The following is a 16084-nucleotide window of genomic DNA, read 5'->3' as shown; positions in this document are numbered from 1 at the left end:
GGAACTTATATTCTGTTGTCTGTATACTGCTCTATGTGTGATATGCATTAATACTTGAAATTCTTACTGCTACCCACCCCTGTAGGATGCACAGTATGCTGAAATAAATAAATAAATAAATAAATAAATAAATAAATAAATAGGTCACTAGTTGCAAAGGGAAACTGGAAAACAAGAAGCTTGCCAGGGCGTTTTATAAACGGCCAAATGGTCTACTGTCTTGTAGATAGATGGATAGAAAGGTTATATTATATAAAGAGAAACCCAGCGTTTGACACCTTTTCAGCAGGTCGGCTGGCACCGGGAAGTCCTGGAATTGTGTTTGCTTGTATGCCAGCAAACAATGCAGCTTCGCCCGGACTGGCTGTAGATACAGGAGCAGCACCTGCTACACACATGCAAACACTCATTGCTTAGTGATTCATCATAACCAATGAGGTAGGCAAAATGCATAAAACAGAGGAAAAGGGCTGACATTAAACACTAAACTATATGATAGTATACGTGTTTCAGCATGATTGTTTTGTATGAAAGCATGCCATTCAGGGATTCTACGGTGGTGATAAGATGCACATAGGATAGCACGCGCATCGAATTCTTTAAAATTTACACGTCAACCTCCAGTAACCACAAAATTTTAATCTAGCAGTAGTACAGTCGACTTCTGTCACATCAATCTGCACCAACAAAACTGATTACGCTATCCGTCGAGCTGAATAAAAAGAAATGCATTAAAAATAAAAATGCCCGAACACACCACTTCTTCATTCAGCAGTATTAACCTGATACTTAACATTTGATTTCCCCGAATCAAATGTGCACTCAGCTTTTATGTGTCTACAGTACAAAGCAGTGTGCACTCTTAAGTACACCAAGTTTAATAACACAAACAAATGTGGCATGCCTCCAATTCTGGCAGGCCCAAATAAGATGCAATAGAGCTTACCTTCACAGAATGGAAGTATATATTTGCATTTAGTGCCTATTGTTGTCAGCCTCAAACATACAACACACCGTCCAGTGTGCAGTGCTACACTTTTGTCAAATTGTCCTGTGACACATGCAAGCTTTCGGAGAGCCGAAAATTAGGGGTGTGCAAATACCAAATATAACACCAAATCGAATCGAATAGTCAACATTATAATAATTTGATTTGAGAATATAAAACCTACTATTTTGAATATTTCGTGTAGAGACCCGTGCATGTAGCATGCGACGCGGGGCCACTTGTGCTTGATGCTGCCCAAACAGGCGTTTCACTTGGTTTACGGTGCAAAAACGAGCGCCGAGGGTGCGACACACAAGCCACCCCGGCTAACGCGGTAGTGGACTTTGTCAATGCGAGCTCTCCCTGACGTCGACCCGATGCTGGCGTCGCACACACAGTGACTGAACACCGCAATTTGCACAACTGCACCACGTTGGCCGGGTCTGCCTCTGTCAGTACAACATTTGTTTGGGTCAACAGGACTGATCGAATAACAGGACTGATCGAAATGATAATGTCACGTCGACAAAACGTCACCAAAAGTGGCGAATATTTTGTAAAATTTTGAGAGCATTCGCCAAGAACAGGCTGATTAGGCTGTTATTTGAATCACTGGTGAGCCACCCGTACGAACACATCAGCGGCAAGCATTCAGCGTTGGCTTGCTGCCCTTTACCACATCTTCCACTGGCAAATTTTTATCACGGCCACACTGGCTTGGCCATTCGACCTAATCAGTGCTGCTTCATCGGGCGCTGATGGCTAAAGTTGCGGTTTGGTGCCGAATCAACACAGATCTATTTGCAGCAACTGTGCAACACTTGGAAAGCCGACAAACCACCTGGGAAGGGAGGGGGGGGGAAGAAGTGAGAGACAATGGACGAACGAGAAGGAGAGAAGGGGGAGTATTGAGCGCAGTGAACATGTCGTGACCCTGCAGATTTCATATTCCTTGCCATCGTAAAAGGAAATCATGATCTCATCACCACTACCATCCTACATGAAAACTTGCTTGGCCACCGCTTTGCGATGACAATGGCAATGATGCTGGCTCCGACAGTAAGCCATTGCTAGCGCCCATTGCTAGCGCGATCAAGGCAATTTCTGTTTTCCATTGGATTTGTCACGCACAGGCAATTCACAGACTGCTTAGAAAAAAGGTATTCATTATAATCTACTAATATGGCAACCCTTGATAATGAGCTGCCATTTTTGCTTCAGACCTCAGGCTGAAAATCAACGGTTTTGGCAGCAGATAACTTGGCTTCAATGTGTTTGCTGTCACCTAGGTGTCGCCAAAAGAGAATGTGCCGCTATTAGGGCTGCAATGGACGATACGCAGACATCCGCCAACAGGCTTTCCCACAGAGCTAACTATCCCTAAATTACTGCTAATAGCGCTGTTAAAGGACCCTAAACGATTCTGACATTTTTTGCAAATGTACTGAGTTGTTAGGGTAGGCCTTTTTGATCATTAAGTGACACATTTATGCACTCCAGGTAAAGCGTATAATTTACTGTAAGGTTTCAAATATGTGCATCAGATCGCAGCAACATTACTCCTTTGACTTTACACCCGCCCCTCATAACTGACATCACTCCGGTGAGCTATCCGACTGGCTACTCGAGTGTTGGTCTTGTCATCGATAATTTCTCCAACTTTATGGTAAACAAAAGTTGTTCCTAATAGCTGTAATGTTGGTTAACTTCTTTCTTTAAAACAAGTAACAAGAAGAGAATATGCAACAATTTATCACTACACTCAAGCCTTTCCGGCACACAGCTAGTGTTACAACATTCTCCTGTATTGGTGCGAGCTGCTAGGTCAGTGATGGTCTCGAGCTTTCTTTTCACAGGCACCATGGATTGACCATGACACGTTGTGGGCTGCAAATTTAGCAATCGGCGACATGTCAAGCTGTGCCATTGCGTCCCTCTGCAAGGCAACATGCGAGTGGAATGGCTGAAGCGCATCGGGCTGTCGGTAACCGATTGGCACCAGCATGCCGGACGTCACTTCATACCAGAGAATCAGCAGCACAACAGACAGTTTTAGCATTTCTAGTAGACGCATGCAGATTGGGTGTTTTTCTGGTTGGGCGGAGGGGTGCAAACATGAGTGGTCTGCAGGGTGCAGCCACCTGGTGGCACAGAGCTCAACAAGACAAGCACAGGGCTAATGTAGCAGTAACCAAGTGTTTTCTACTTTGCTGCTGGTGTATGTTTTCGGCAGCAGCACAATCGTGAACACATCTTTTTAAATGTTTCAAACGTTTTACAGGTGGTTACACAAGTAGCAGCTCTATATTTCACTGGTTAAGCGCTGCACCACCAGGTGGCTGCACCATGCAGGTTGCCCACGTTTATGCTAAAGCATAAAGCATAAAGTATGGAGGGGCTTTAGTTTACGCCTCCGCCCATTCACCAAAACACTCAGCTCGTCTACATATTAACAAGGTTTTACTGTACAAATTACAGAACCTCATTGATAAATTCCTGTTACGTATGTTTTCCCGGCACCAACGTTCAAAATCGAGAACACAAATAAATGAACCAACGAGTTATGCTAATTTTTTACCAGTTCACACATTTCCGGGAAACACTATTTTTCGGCACCAACGTTCAATACGTTGCCAAACTATGATCATATGATAAGATTGACGGCCGCTGGATCCTATGTAAGCAAGAAAATGCGCAAGGCCATCTCGGACAGTATACAGCTGCCTGCCGCAACAGCTCCACCGATATACTCGCCTGCCCATCTAACATGAAAACGCTGGCACGCACTCAGTTTCTCATTTTGGCACCAGCATATCTGCTCCAGGGTCATCACACGCAGCATTCACAGCTATCATAACCAATCCTATTGCGATAAGCATCTTTGACTATCTGTTTCACAGCGTGTGGTGCCGTTGGAAGCATAGCACATGCGTTTATTAGGCAAAAACCAAAATGTGCCGCTGTTCCCTGCTGCAGACTGCAATCGTATACGTTTTCCGGCCGCTACATCCCGTGTGAACAAGAAAAGGTCCGAGGCGCGCACGATCGAGAGCAGTATATAGCCGTCCATTTTACGTGGAAACAATGGTGCACACAGTTTCTTATTACAGTACTAGCGAATCTCCGCCTGGGTCGTTGCACGCGGCATTCACAGCTATCGTCACCAAACCTATTGTGATAAGCATCTTCACCTATCTGTTTTACAACGCCTGGTGTGTAGTGCCATTGGCAGCGTACGGCAAGCTTTTAGTAGGTGATAATCCAAACGCACCGCCATTCCCTGCTGCAGGCGGTGTGATGGTGGCATCACGTTTCGCTTCGGTGACATCTGGCGTCGGCCACTAGCTCGATTTCATTTCGGTTTCCTGTTGCACTCTTTAAAACACCACGCAATAGGAAAACAAAAAAATGTGTCTCAAGCCGCCGGAGCACCACGAGCTCGATGCACGTCGCTTCGCATCACACATATGTCAACAATAGCCAAGTCAGTCAAATTTTTTTGCATACTTCGGATCGTATGTTTTCTCAGTACATTTTTTCTCGATTTTTTTTTTCAGAACATATGAACAAGGTTCTAAGGGTATTTCTCGCCATTATTAACTTTTAGTGAATATTGGATCTAGTGTACGTATTTTCATGCTAGATGTGATTTCGTTAAACAAGGTTCTGATGGTATCTGACCTGGATGACCATGAAAAGGTAGTGCTACGAGTTGTACTCGTTACACATTGAGGACAGCTACATGGGTTCCTTGTAAAATAATCTTATTGGTTTGTAGCGCTTGCACAACCACATGGTACACAAAATGCCACACAGTGCTAATTAGGGTTGTGCTTTATACTGCATGACTTTTGTGTGCGTTGTTGCAGTACTCGCACTACAACCATTTTGAATATGGTCCCATAGGATGTTCCAGAACTCCTGGATCTCATTCAATAAAGAACAGCGAAAAGCAGATGACGGCAGAATAAGCTGCGTACCGAGAAAGCGTGGGCCAAGGCCTGGAGGAGGGGTCACGCCAGCGTGGGCAGGCTTGGGGGCTGCAGCACTGAGCAGGGTCCTGGTTGCTGCAGTGGTGGGCATGGCCCTGGCAGCTACTGTTGGCACCTCTGTCAGGGTGGACATGGCTGAGGGGAATGAAGCAAGAGGCTGCATCATGCCAGGGGGTTGGGAAAAGATGGGGCCTGGGGTCTGGAAGCTCGGCACCTTAGGCCTGCAGCAGAGAGAGAAGAAAAAAAAAAACCAGATTATGCACATAACATTCGGCGACCGATTTCTCAAACCTACTGGGGACAGAAAAATAGTCCGAAAAACTCCATTACCCAAACCCCCTAAAAATAAAATTTATTAGGTATAGAGGGGCTTAAAAAAAAAAATCTAATACAGTGGAACCCCGTTCATACGTTTTTCACCGGACCGGGGAAAAAAAACGTAACAGCCGGGAAAACGCAACAGTGAGGAAAGCTCCGAAAATGAATGAAAAAAAGGGCAGCTTCAACTATAGACAATTTATTTCCACAGAGTGCGCTTAGGACTTAAAAAAGTCTAGAATGATGGCTTGCCGTTTCTTTCGCTCGCTAGAAATCGCCACACGTTTCTCAATAGCCTGGAAGGCCGCATTGCTGTCAGCGTCGCTGTGAGGTGCGACGTACCTGCGGAGGAGGTCTAGAGCCGCGACGGCTTCTCCAAAGCTAGTATTTGGCCACTCCCCGGCATCATGCGGCTCGTGCTCCTCGTCGTCACCGCGCCACGGCAATGGCAACGGACAAAGGAATGTCCGCGGGAAATTTTGCCCTCTTTGGCGTAATCATGCTAACCTGCTAACGACTGTTTAGTATTGCTGCGGAGCGCGCGCGTCCGAGCAGCCCGGTTGCGCGCGGCGCGCCGTGGGAGAAATGTAAACAAGAGAGGAGAGCTGGCCCGATAGGCGGAGCAACGCCACGAGCAGCGCCAACTTCCGGTTTCACTTTTGCTTCACAAAGAGTGACGTGAGGGCCTCTCCCGAGTTTCCTTCCTCCGTGAGTCGACCCGTCCAACAACCATGCGGTGACCCTAATCACAGTGATGATAGTGAGAGCATTTTTCACGAATGGCCACTTAGTGGCGGCCATAGAGTTTCCTACAAGAATTCTTGTAGGAAACTCTATGGTGGCGGCCTCTCGAACTGGCGTGCGGCTTCTTGCAGCCAGTTCCATAGCCAAGCCCGGCCAAGCCCAGCCAAAACTTGTCAAAAGTCAAAATGGCGGCTGGAGCGCGTTGCCTACGTCAGCCCAGGCGGGCTCGGAGTGCTAAGTTGCGACGTATCATGCGGGAACGTTTTCACAGCTACGACGTAACAGCGGGGTTCCTTATACATTGGATCCTATGGAAGCTATGCCGGGACCGGATGAAAACGACGTAGCAGCCGGGAAAACGCAGCAGTGAGGAACGTAACAGCGGGGTTCTACTGTATACAGTTGACAGGAGCGTCACCGTATTGGCAATTTCCATTGGCGGAGATCACCATGGTGACCGAAGAAATTAGTTACGTTACTTTGCACCATGTAACTCTCGTAAAGATACAGGAGGTTGTGCCGATCACACAAATGCGAAGCCACACAAATACACACAAAAATGTGACGTCTCTGAGACACACCTGCTGTATGGACAATACCTCGTGCAAAACAACCACTGATAATTAAAAAAAAGAAAACTGATCTTACATTAAGTGATTACGACAACAGCGCCGCCTCGACCCCCCCCCCCAGAAAAAATAAGAGAAAAGAAAGAAAGAAAAAAGAAAGTGTGCCTTCCCAGGAGAATTTTTTCAGCTAAGGAAGAGCGGGCGATTACCTCCGAGAGAGAAAGATGGTGCGCAATCTCTACTGATTGCATGTTCATAAGGTGCACCTCCCAATCTTGGAGGCCATGGAGTGGGCCACTGGAAGCCAAGCTTGGCCAAGCTGGCAGAAAATCCAACATGGCCACCTCCAAGATCAGGTGGAGTGGCTTGGAATAAGCAATTTAGTCCAGAAAACTGAACTTCGGGGCCCAAATTTGTTTGAAAAATCTGTCACTAAAATTCATTACCTCTATGGGAACCCTGATGGTGCATTTATGAAGTATGGAATATCTATTGAGTCCAAATTTCTGGAGTCCGAAATATCTGTCGGCAACTGTACCTGCCAGCCGAGAGTTTAATTATTCCCAAAATCCTACTGATGTGGCACTGATTAGGAAGGAGAACGCAGCACATAAACACCAGCAAAACCTGGGACAGTAAATACAGCTGAACCCACTTAAAACGATATCGGCTTGATTTAACAATGACCAACCAATGCATCGTCAATTCTGTGTGTGTTCTAAGGCGAAATAAACCGCCTACCACAATGCTTCCATGGCACATTACTTGTGATAATTAAATCTGACGACTCGGTGTGTGCGAAAAAAGAATAAAGAATACTAGATTCTTGCTTAAGGACGAATTTTGAACTGCCAGGGTTTCTAGCTGAGAAACGGGTTTCCTTTGTAGCTCCATGCTACAGTTCGTGTAGCGTGGAGCCATTTTTTTATCCTTTCAAGCGCTGTCTCTGTGTGCGACGTCCTCGTTCAGTTGCGCTTACATACTATATCATTGTTAATTTAGTTAGCAAGCTAATGTCTACACCTTTATATTGCCGATAAAACTACTATCCTTACTTCGCATAGCTGTCTACTAATTTTCTATCGCAATCGATGCTTCGCCTTCCGGGCGAAACTGCTACTTCTTTGTTTGTTTTTTTTACTTTGGACGATCCTCACTCACTTTTTGCAATAACATTGTTACACATCACTACTAAAGTTTCAAAAGCGAGGCATTTTGGATACTACGAACTTCGGACAAAACGGACATTTTAGGTCAGATTATCAGGGTCCGTTGCAACGATAGTCGACTGTATTAGCACACATCGAACTATAACTATGTGCCAAGTAGCCCAGAGTCTCAGTACTACTGCAACAGCTGTTTTTCATTTTCGGCACTTTCTACGGAGCAACCACTTCATAGTTTACAACAAGTTGTGGACATAAGGCTGCATCAAATCACATACCATATTTATTCTAATCTGAGCACATAGTTTTTCTTTTCAATTTCAAATAATCATATACCGAATTCTAGTGTCAGCTTAGATTCGAGGATTTAAAAAAGAACACGCCAGTTTTTAATTAACATTGATAAATATGGTGCATGGCTAGCACCATCAACAAAAGTCAGTATAGCAGCTACTCGCTGCACCAGTAGCCAAATGAAGTGTAGCAGCGATGTCACCATTTTGACCTGTGTCGTATCAGTATGCGGCGTGGCGTTATTGTAATGGCACCAATCAAGCTATGCTCTACTACAGCGCTGCATTTAAATAAAAAGTTGTGCTATTCGGAGAGGCATTGCCAAATGTTCAAGCCGGGCAGGACTTCGGCATCGATGAGAAAAATGCCCGTCGTTGGAGGGGGGCAACGGGAGATGTTTTTTGCCTGCGCCGCAACGAGGATGGCATTTACCGGACTACAGCAGCAATGACGACGTAGCACGAGCACGGCATGCTAATTTTCTATAAATGCACTGTTTTCATTTTGTAAACACTGTCCTCGCTTTTTGTTCGGCCTATATTCAAGGTACATCCCCTCCCCCCTCCCCCCTGGCTTCGGACTTCCGAGAGTCGGCTCGGAATTGAGGCCTGCCTAGGCTCTAGTAAATATGGTATTTGTGCATCTTTCTGCTTCCAGGGTGGCATTCGCGAGCAATCACTTATAGGGGGATACAATCGCTTTCGCAAGATTTTGAGGATCCGTCAAAGTAATACGGCTAACAGCTTTCCTAGCACTACGCAATACTAACGTAGTTTGTGACTTACCATGTTTTGGTTGAGAGTGCAACTGGTGCGCTGGAGGCACTGGCTGCATGAACTTTACACTCTGTGCGTTCAGTGATAAACAGACTCCTATCTGTGACACTTTCTACGTAATAATTTCATCGTACCTTGCAACAGAGTTTAAAACTTAAGGGGGGACGCAGCAACTGAAGTGGTCAAATTGTCAAAATTTCAAATTTTTAAATTTATTCTTTCCGTAATCTGCAGACCTTTATTTACCTCGTGGTGAAATATAACGAAATATGCGGTAGAAATCGAGAAAACAGCACATTCCTAGAGTGCTGTCATCAAAAATTGCGAAAAAATCGAGCTTCGGAAGGCGCAGCGGATCGCTCGGCTATTCATTAACGCAGCGCCGCCATCTTGGTATCATTGTAAAGAGGAGAGATAGGAGCTAAAGATAGCCGGAGCAACGTATTTCTCAGCTGAAAAATAAACCAGCAAACCCAAGCGAAAAAACGGCAAATGCGACATTGCGATTGGGCGCAGTACGTGCTCCTGTTGGCTGTTGTAGATTTGAATTGCTGACGAACTTCTCTCGCGCGCATTTGCGCAGCAGTGAGCTGCGCAATTCGATCGATGTGACTGACGATTGTGGCAGCTTAACGCACATGTTCTGTGATGAGCCCCAAAGGGATCAAGTTCTGAACAGCCCATGCGTACAGAAGACCAGAAAAGGAGTGGAAAAGAGGGAGGAAACCACTCACAGAAGCGGAATGCCGCCGAGCTTATCGACGAGGTACGACTGGCGCACGTGGGTGACCGGGAAATTGCGTCCGCGTGCGATGCTAACGCCGCAATTGTGGGCTGCAGTGACAGCGTGTGCGCGAGCGATGGTAACGGTGCATCCACATGAGGTCGTGATGGCAACGTGACCTCGGTGAGAGCAGAAGTTTTTGCATCAAATACAGTCCCCGACTGATTTTTCGGACTCCAAAAACTCGGAAATGCTCGATTATTCGGTCTGCTTTGCAGCACCACCATTCTCCACGTAGACCATAATGTATAACAACTGCCGAAAGTTTGGACACCTTGCAACCTCTCGTCTGATTTTTCGGACACTCGTTGAGCCAACTTGATCGAGAGCACCATGCACCAACCCTGACCGGTGCATGGTTCGACTCGCTGAACGCCATTTTTGTTTTGAACGGAACCTCCTTGCTGCCCCATGAAGTGGTGCTACTGCAAATCTCTGCTCATAATCATAGCTTCTGCCTGGTTTGTGGCTACAGCCATTGCTACAGCAGTTCCGGTCTCAGCTTAGTAAGCCATGTCAGGACAATCCAGCAGCTGATTTGTTTCTTTGTGCACGATGCTGCGAGGAGGCGACGTTTTTGTTTGTGCGACTGGTGTCAGCATGACGGCGCGGTGATGTTTGCTTTGTGTGCTGGGTCGAGGTTGCGGTGATTGAACGCGGCATGCAGAAACATAGCGTCAAGTGTCTAACTGCGCCGACAGTGCCCGCGCAGATTGCGCTGGGGAATGCCAGCAAGCGGGTGCCAGGAGGCCTAGGATTTGTCGCCTTCCGATGTGCTCCCTACTGATGCCAAAAATGTTCTTCCGAGCATTGCGATTCCGGACACCGTCTCATTTGCCAGTTTCACAGGTGCTGACACTGCTGTACTGAAATGTGCAGAACTCGAAGACGGCGAGATCATTCGTCAGGTTTCTGCTGCACCACCGGACGATGACTCTGAGTCGAAAGATGACACACCATGTGCTACGCCACCGTCGCAGGCGGAGCGTGTACAAGCTGTGACTGTTCTTTCAGCCGCCTATAGTGACCGTACGACCCTCTCCGAGATTCAGGCTTATTTGATTGCGCGTAAACGGAACAGCGTGCAACGGCGCATTCACGATTTCTTCAAGCTTACTGCAGAGCCCAAATAAGGGCGTGGAAATAAATGATTTAGTTATTGTTTTCTTAATCTGCTTTTTCGGACACCTGTTTATTCGGACATTTCCGCAGTCCCCGTGAGATCCGAATAAACGGTCGGCGACTGTATTCAACTGTGGAATTCAGCACCAACTTTCACTAATAAAGAGGTCGCGCAACGATAGACAAGAGCGGACGTTTTGAATGCACGACGATCAGAAAGACAACAAAACTGCACGACAGTGCTCCAAGAAAGCGAAAAGCTACATCAAACTAATGAAAATGTGCCCTCACAGGCAAAGGACTACATTCCAGGCGCGTTTTAGGTGCTCAAAGTTAATATTTAAGTGTTTACAACAAATAAAACATTGAGCTACGTTTTCTCAGCTTTCATTTTGTGTGCAGTTGCTTTCAGTCATCCCAGTGCCATTTAACAACGAATGAAGAGAAAAACATTGTCTTTCGCACTTGTAACAATGATGAGTGCAATAAAGCTGTCCCCATTATTACCTGCACCTCATAAAAAAATTTATAATGGATTTTTTGCAAGAGCCAGTAAGACAATGTGCGCAGGAAAGTTCAAAATATATATTTATCCCCATTTCGGCATTTAAAAAATAAACCAATAGCTTTATTGCACAGAACAGGCCTTTGTGAACATGGTGATATGAAAATCTTACACTTATATGTAATTCATTTATATTTGGGGATGACCATACAAGGCTGTCAATTATTGTAACTCGAAAACTATAATAGATAGCACACAACCAATTTCAGTTATGATATCGGCATAACAAATCCCACCTGCATGCAAAATTTCACCAATCTGTTCCCATAAATAAAAGTTTTCATTACCAAGTGCCCCCCCTTAAAGTTGCATCGAACTGTATGGCATATACTTATTCCCTCATATGTGACACTTTTCTTTTTTTGGTCCCAATTATGAACAGTGAGAAGAGGCTCTTTAACCTTCACAGAATTGCCTATGCTGCAGAAAGAAAAATATAAATAAATAAAAGGGGGAATTAGAGAGAGAGAGAGAGAGAGAGAGAGAGAGAGAGAGAGAGAGAGAGAGAGAGAGAGAGAGAGAGAGAGAGAGAGAGAGAGAGAGAGAGCAGTGGAGCACAAGTGTGGCCCATTATCAATCTCAAAGCATGTGCTTGACAAGCTCAGGTCATTTTCCATGCAGAACGGGTTAATCAATAGCCACGTCTTCCCAAGAAACCTTACCTGGCTGCCGAGGCAATGTCTGGCACTAGCGAGTAAGCTGGCACGTGGGCCGGCTGCTTGGGAAGCGAGAGTAGTGGCGTCTTTGGCATCACCTGCACATTTGGAAAACTCTTTTTAAAGCACCTTTCGCAACAGCACAGGCTGCCCCAAGTTTTACCTTAGGTTCTGAACACACAAACACTAGTCTGTACAAGAATTGAATGTGCTGCCACAAACAGCTTGGTCCATGCTCAACAAGTTTGCACACTTCATCTCAAAAGGCCAGCACAATGCCACCAAATTTATCAGTGCCACAACGAGGTGCGAATACCCTCCTTTAAGGTGTTGTGCTCATCACTGAGTATGCCACAATAATCACGAGCATTCATGAAAATCATCATCATCATCATCATCATCAGCCTGGTTACGCCCACTGCAGGGTAAAGGCCTCTCCCATACTTCTCCAACAACCCCGGTCATGTACGAATTGTGGCCATGCCGTCCCTGCAAACTTCTTAATCTCATCCGCCCACCTAACTTTCTGCCGCCCCCTGCTACGCTTCCCTTCCCTTGGGATCCAGTCCGTAACCCTTAATGACCATCGGTTATCTTCCCTCCTCATTACATGTCCTGCCCATGCCCATTTCTTTTTCTTGATTTCAACTAAGATATCATTAACTCGCGTTTGTTCCCTCACCCAATCTGCTCTTTTCTTATCCCTTAACGTTACACCTATCATTCTTCTTTCCATAGCTCGTTGTGTCGTCCTCAATTTGAGTAGAACCCTTTTCGTAAGCCTCCAGGTTTCTGCCCCGTACGTGAGTACTGGTAAGACACAGCTATTATATACTTTTCTCTTGAGGGATAACGGCAACCTGCTGTTCATGATTTGGGAATGCCTGCCAAACGCACTCCAGCCCATTCTTATTCTTCTGATTATTTCCGTCTCATGATCCGGATCCGCCGTCACTACCTGCCCTAAGTAGATGTATTCCCTTACGACTTCCAGTGCCTCGCTGCCTATTGTAAATTGCCGTTCTCTCCCGAGACTGTTAAGCATTACTTTAGTTTTCTGCATATTAATTTTTAGACCCACTCTTTTGCTTTGCCTCTCCAGGTCAGTGAGCATGCATTGCAATTGGTCCCCTGAGTTACTAAACAAGGCGATATCATCAGCGAATCGCAAGTTACTAAGGTATTCTCCATTAACTTTTATCCCCAATTCTTCCCAATGCAGGTCTCTGAATACCTCCTGTAAACACGCTGTGAATAGCATTGGAGATATCGTATCTCCCTGCCTGACGCCTTTCTTTATTGAGATTTTGTTGCTTGCTTTATGGAGGACTACGGTGGCTGTGGAGCCGCTATAGATATCTTCCAGTATTTTTACATATGGCTCATCTACACCCTGATTCCGTAATGCCTCCATGACTGCTGAGGTTTCGACTGAATCAAACGCTTTCTCGTAATCAATGAAAGCTATATATAAGGGTTGGTTATATTCTGCACATTTCTCTATCACTTGATTGATAGTGTGAATATGGTCTATTGTTGAGTAGCCTTTACGGAATCCTGCCTGGTCCTTTGGTTGACAGAAGTCTAAGGTGTTCCTGATTCTATTTGCAATTACCTTAGTAAATACTTTGTAGGCAACGGATAGTAAGCTGATCGGTCTATAATTTTTCAAGTCTTTGGCGTCCCCTTTCTTATGGATTAGAATTATGTTAGCGTTCTTCCAAGGTCATGAGGCATTGCGTATACAGGGTGGCCAGTTTCTCTAGAACAATCTGTCCACCATCCTTCAACAAATCTGCTGTTACCTGATCCTCCCCAGCTGGCTTCCCCCTTTGCATATCTCCTAAGGCTTTCTTTACTTCTTCCGGCGTTACCTTCGGGATTTCGAATTCCTCTAGACTATTTTCTCTTCCATTATCGTCGTGGGTGCCACTGGTACTGTATAAATCTCTATAGAACTCCTCAGCCACTTGAACTATCTCATCCATATTAGTAATGATATTGCCGGCTTTGTCTCTTAAGGCATACATCTGATTCTTGCCAATTCCTAGTTTCTTCTTCACTGTTTTTAGGTTTCCTCCGCTCCTGAGAGCTTGTTAAATTCTATCCATATTATACTTCCTTATGTCAGCTGTCTTACGCTTGTTGATTAACTTCGAAAGTTCTGCCAGTTCTATTCTAGCTGTAGGGTTAGATGCTTTCATACATTGGCGTTTCTTGATCAGATCTTTCGTCTCCTGCGATAGTTTGCTGGTATCCTGCCTAACGGAGTTACCACCGACTTCCATTGCACACTCCTTAATGATGCCCACAAGATTGTCATTCATTGCTTCAACACTAAGGTCCTCTTCCTGAGTTAAAGCTGAATACCTGTTCTGTAGCTTGATCTGGAATTCCTCTTATTTTCCCTCTTACCGCTAACTCATTGATCGGCTTCTTATGTACCAGTTTCTTCTGTTCCCTCCTCAGGTCTAGGCTAATTCGCGTTCTTACCATCCTGTGGTCACTGCAGCGCACCTTGCCGAGCACGTCCACATCTTGTATGATGCCAGGGTTAGCGCAGAGTATGAAGTCTATTTCATTTCTAGTCTCGCCGTTCGGGCTCCTCCACGTCCACTTTCGGCTATCCCGCTTGCGGAAGAAGGTATTCATTATCCTCATATTATTCTGTTCCGCAAACTCTACTAATAACTCTCCCCTGCTATTCCTAGTGCCTATGCCATATTCCCCCACTGCCTTGTCTCCAGCCTGCTTCTTGCCTACCTTGGCATTAAAGTCGCCCATTAGTATAGTGTATTTAGTTTTCACTCTCCCCACCGCCGATTCCACGTCTTCATAGAAGCTTTCGACTTCCTGGTCATCATGACTGGATGTAGGGGCGTAGACCTGTACAATCTTCATTTTGTACCTCTTATTAAGTTTAACAACAAGACCTGCCACCCTCTCGTTAATGCTATAGAATTCCTGTATGTTACCAGCTATATTCTTATTAATCAGGAATCCGACTCCTAGTTCTCTTCTATCCGCTAAGCCCCGGTAGCACAGGACGTGCCCGCTATTTAGCACTGTATATGCTTCTTTCGGCCTCCTAACTTCACTGAGCCCTATTATATCCCATTTACTGCCCTCTAATTCCTCCAATAGCACTGCTAGACTCGCCTCACTAGATAACATTCTAGCGTTAAACGTTGCCAGGTTCATATTCCAATGGCGGCCTGTCCGGAGCCAGTGATTCTTAGCACCCTCTGCTGCGTCGCAGGTCTGACCGCCGCCGTGGTCAGTTGCTTCGCAGCTGCTGGGGACTGAGGGCCGGGGTTTGATTGTTGTGTTCATAGGAGGTTCATGAAAATATTGATGCGTAAAACATGCTGCGTATATCTTTTAAGTCACCTGCAGCTAAACCAGCCGTGAAAACCAATTATGTGCTCACTGTCAGAAAACATCACAAAATACATAACAACATGCCCGAGTATTAGCAGCACTAATGTGTGGTCACACAATGGGTTTTGGTTTAGTACTTTTTAGAGCAATAGCAATTATATGGACACACCAGGCGCATCGTTGCCGCACGCCGTATGATGTATGCGTGATTGAAAGTATGCGAGGGTGAGCCGCTGATGGTTGCTCAATCTTGCGTGCGCGAGAGGAATCAGGGAGGAAGCGTGCCATCTTTCGTTGAGGGAGAAGCACCGGGGAAGGGGAGGGAGGGGCATTCTACCTCGGCAGCTGCGTATGGCACGGGTGCTGATTGCTATGTGTGTGCTGTGTTCTCGCCGCTTAGTTTTCATCGAAGCAAAAGGCAGCACGAAGGTCAATTCGTTTACTGCCGCCGCTGCTCTTCATCACTCCAACATTTTTACAGCGAGTGTGCGTGGTCATCGAGTGAGATGTGGTCATGTTTGATTGTGCATGCGTGACAACATGCTTGTTAACCTAATCAGTAAGTGAATGTTTATAAGTTCATACGCTCAATAACACTACTACTCTTACTTTGTAAAGCTATCTACTAAATTGCTATCACAATTGATGCTTCGTCTTTCGAGCAAAACTGCAACTTTTTTTTTTACAGTGAACTGGTTACATGCATCATGTGCATGCACGCACACGCGC

The 16084-nt window shown here is 45.7% G+C and overlaps 1 protein-coding gene across 5 annotated transcripts in view; it reads right to left on the bottom strand.

Moving 5' to 3' along the window:
* The window catches only part of LOC142583223 (uncharacterized), a 184903-nt gene that overhangs the window by 21908 nt on the left and 146911 nt on the right, over positions 1-16084 (bottom strand). For 4 of the 5 annotated variants that reach the window (XM_075693591.1, XM_075693590.1, XM_075693593.1 and 1 more), the window contains 3 exons: positions 11981-12072; positions 4969-5201; positions 279-388 (listed from right to left, as the gene is read on the bottom strand). In XM_075693591.1, the coding sequence (XP_075549706.1) occupies positions 279-388; positions 4969-5201; positions 11981-12072 (435 nt within the window). The remainder of the gene's footprint in view (positions 1-278; positions 389-4968; positions 5202-11980; positions 12073-16084) is intronic. The other variant, XM_075693592.1, reaches the window with a different exon arrangement.

The sequence above is a fragment of the Dermacentor variabilis genome, chromosome 5 (assembly GCF_050947875.1).
Source record: "Dermacentor variabilis isolate Ectoservices chromosome 5, ASM5094787v1, whole genome shotgun sequence".
Lineage (NCBI taxonomy): Eukaryota > Metazoa > Arthropoda > Arachnida > Ixodida > Ixodidae > Dermacentor > Dermacentor variabilis.
Note: the sequence above shows the minus strand (reverse complement) of the source record. Positions and strands in the feature narration are given on the sequence as shown.